Genomic DNA, 3,753 nt, shown 5'->3' with positions numbered 1-3,753 from the left:
CCCCCCCCGAGTGCACAAATTTTTGTGCACCGGGCCCCTAGTATATATATAAAAGGCTAATATGCAAAGTGTCCCTGTGGGAGTTCGACCGGGAGTTCTATCGCTCACTATGACATGCGCTGACCACCAGGGGGTGACACAGAATAAAGGAAGGCCTTGGCCAGCAGCCAGCAGCTGGGGAAGGGAGGCCCCAGCCAGCAGCCAGGGAAAAGAGGCCCTCGGCCAGCAGCCAGAAGGCCGCAATCTGCCCTGATCACCGGCCAGGCCTAGGGACCCTACCCATGCATGAATTTCATGCACCCGGCCTCTAGTACACTTATATAGAAGTGTGTTTTTTTCTATATAAGTTTTGAAGTCATTGCTGTATTTTCTTGTAGCTTATAGGCTCCCTTAATGTCAGAGAGAGCATAATGGGTGATAATGCAAGAGACCCAGAGGGAATTTCAAAGCCCTGGCTCCCATGATCAAATTTACCAACTGCTAACTCCATGGATCCGTAGCCACATCTATGAATCCTCAATTTTCTCATATAGTTTTTACCAGAGGTCCCAAATACTACCTTTGGAGAGCTGAAATACTAAACTTAGCCAATTTTCAATTCTTATGTAGTAAGAAAACTGAAAAACAGCTCAACAAAATGTTCAGTTGGACAGCAAAAAATGATCTTGTAAATTTTTTATAGTTCTCCTACATGCAACATGGTCATTTTCCCATTAAGTGAATGGACTGCTGCTGCTAGAAAACTGGAAAATTACATGATGTTGGGCATTCCTTCCTTCAATTTTATAGAAATGGAGCCTAGGATAGTTAGGTAACCCTTCCATCTTCAATAAAGTCATTTGATTCTAATTCTGAGTTCTTAGGCTCTACCTAATTCCATGGAATCATTAGATTTGCCTGTACTAGGTCAAGGAAGGCAACTGATAAAATCTCAGCATGTGCTTTGTATAAACCGCAGAAACTAAAGCTAAATAATAGTAAACTTGTGGATATTCATAACTAATTGAGCAGCTATACCCACTGATTAACATCAAACTCCAGGAAGTCTGTAGTAACACACCAAAGAGCTCAACTTTCTATTGTTTATTTTTGTGATCACTGATTTGGGTGAACATACAGAGAACTGATTCACCATATCTGAAAATCCTCAAATGTTCTAAAAACATCTACAGGTAGATAGAATCTTAAAAACATGTATTCGCCAGTTAACTGAATGTTTCTGGTTTACTGATGACCAAGCGTAAAAGCATTTTTGTTTTAACCATTACTGCTAGCAATAGATCCAAAATGTAGTGGTCCCCTTTTCTTTCTTAACAAGCACAGAATTATGAACATAATGACTCCTTTTCTGATGACTTGGCATTTTGTCATGCCTGAAAGTGGGTCAGCTCCCATTTACCACTGCATGGGAAGACTTGGAATTCAACTAGGTTACTCTAGCACAACTGTTGTGGTTGTTAAAATACCAAAATATTTACATACCAGTTGATAAACAGTTGCTTCCCTGAGCCTCCCAAAAGCCTGTTCTCTCCTCTAAGATCCCCAACCCTTTCTTCATTGCATCAAGAAACTAAAGGAGTAACCCTAAGATCTCTAATGTCCTGCTTCACTATTACTCAAGTCTCAGTCCTGATTGGAGGCAGTGCTCACATAAACCTGTAGGTAAACATTTTTAATTCCACTGTTGCCTATAGGTTTAACTATTATATTGAAGAAGTGAGTTGAGCTGAAATTCAACAGACCCCAGGGTATACTCTAGAAGATATTTTCTTAATTTGTTTTTATCTTTAAATAGTAAGTTCTTATATTAACTTTCCTATTTGTATTTCAACTATTCCCTATATAGAGAACTGGGCACATATCTAACTAATTAAACTTTCTGATTAGTTAAAATTTTACCATATAAATTATTGCCCTCTGTTCAAAACATCTGTTTTAAAATTACCTTGTTTGTCTCCTGTTAGGACCCAGATCTTAATATTGGCTAGTGATAAACTTAAAACCGTTTCAATAACACCCTCTTGTAACTTGTCTTCTACAGCAGTGGCACCTAGAAGCTTTGTTGAAAAATAGAGAATACCTTATGTTAATGCATGCAAACAATATTCATAACATTTACAGCTTGCAATCACAGAGTTCAGAGGTCAAGGAACACGAATTGAAGACAGAAAGTATGATGCCTTGATATAGTAAACATCCTATTATGTGCAGCGGTGGGTTGGGAAGGACCCAAGAGGAGTTTCTCTAATCAAGCCAACTCATAGGAACACCAGCTACTGGCAGAGATCCTGTTAGCACAAACAATCAGAAGCCATTTGGGCTTGTACCGACTTAAGAACTCCCCAGCTGCTTCCTGGCCACTGGGGCCTCAGGGAAGAGTAGTTTCTAGAATAAATGATACTCTCATACTCTGGGCAGCACAGATATCATCAAAATCTCATAGGTCTAAGATGGCTCAGAGCTGTAAAACTTCCCACTCTTCCTGGCAAGTTTCCTGCTCTAAAAAGGTGAATCATAAAGCGGGGAGGGGGAAAAAATAACATCAATGACATACCAGAGGTTGACAAACAATAGGAGGTCTGCTATTGTCCACTCTAGGGGACTTCCAATTACATAAGCTACAACTAATCGAAATAATCCTCTAGGCTCTCACACATGGCAAACTCAAAGCCAACATATAACACATGATTAAATGTTTGAAAAAGTAACATCTGCTGTGTGCAAGATGATTTAGCCAGTGGATTATTCCTATCCTAGATCTCTAAACACATACTGTCCTCTCCATAAACACAAACCATCATGCTTCTCAACTCGTACCATCAAATCCCGTTCAATTTCTTCATACAGCCCAGCTATCCGTTCATCCCTCTCATCTGTGGCAGCATTTGCATCTTCGAGCATCTTATGCCACTCTTTAAAGTACTTATCATCCAGATCTCTGTATGCAATGGCCAGGGTTCGAAGGCCTTCCCCTGCAAATTCCTGCCAGAGCAGACATTGATTTAAGAACCATCCCAAAGCAATAATCATAGCAAGAACAATAACAATAACGGGTAAGAAGCTTTGCACTCAAATTCACTTTGTATCAAGAACATAACTTGCCCATCCTGACTCTCCAACTTTTTAATCTCCTTGAAAATAGGAGACAATGTTTGCATTTTGAATTTTATTTCTATTAAGTTAAAACATTCAGGGGACCTAGCCTTTCTCCTAAAAGATATCTAAAATGTCTCCTGAAGTGTCCTAGTTGAGAGTGATCAACGGTGCCCATGACTTGACATATCCATTTGAACCAACATATATTGGTTTCCAAACTATCCTCTGCCTGCAAGAAGCCCTCCTGGCAATGAGAGGAACGTAGCCTGTTTCATGGCCGTGTCACTCAGCTTTGAGTGGAAAGAAAATGACCCTTGGAGGAGCCATAGCTCTCACATCAAAGGCAGAGGCTCTCTGAAGAGATTGTAGCATGACAGCTCACCAGAATTTTGTCACATTCCCCTAATAATATAGCTATGTCTAAAATTAACTCAGTCCTACTTTTGTTTGTGCTTGAAATTTTCCATAATAAAAAGTTAAAAGTCAATAATAGGTGAATAAATAGATGTTAGTCAGGTAATAGAAGTTTAAACCTATTAATTATGATTATGTGATAATAAAAACCCTTAGGGGAAAAGGGGAGAGAAAGGCAGGAAGTCAATATAAATGTTTGCTTCTGGGAAGGAGGAATAGAAGGGGAGGCTGACTTTTCATTCT

General features: G+C 39.6%; 1 protein-coding gene across 9 annotated transcripts in view; it reads right to left on the bottom strand.

Moving 5' to 3' along the window:
- The window catches only part of ATP8B4 (ATPase, class I, type 8B, member 4), a 227,820-nt gene that overhangs the window by 56,359 nt on the left and 167,708 nt on the right, over nt 1-3,753 (bottom strand). For all 9 annotated transcript variants that reach the window (XM_014537818.1, XM_014537819.1, XM_014537816.1 and 6 more), the window contains 2 exons: nt 2,818-2,982; nt 1,946-2,057 (listed from right to left, as the gene is read on the bottom strand). In XM_014537818.1, coding sequence (XP_014393304.1) covers nt 1,946-2,057; nt 2,818-2,982 — 277 coding nt within the window. The remainder of the gene's footprint in view (nt 1-1,945; nt 2,058-2,817; nt 2,983-3,753) is intronic.

The sequence above is a fragment of the Myotis brandtii genome, unplaced genomic scaffold (genome assembly GCF_000412655.1).
Source record: "Myotis brandtii unplaced genomic scaffold, ASM41265v1 scaffold182, whole genome shotgun sequence".
NCBI classification, from domain to species: domain Eukaryota; kingdom Metazoa; phylum Chordata; class Mammalia; order Chiroptera; family Vespertilionidae; genus Myotis; species Myotis brandtii.
The sequence above is the reverse complement of the archived record's forward strand: the minus strand, read 5'-3'. Positions and strand labels throughout refer to the sequence as shown.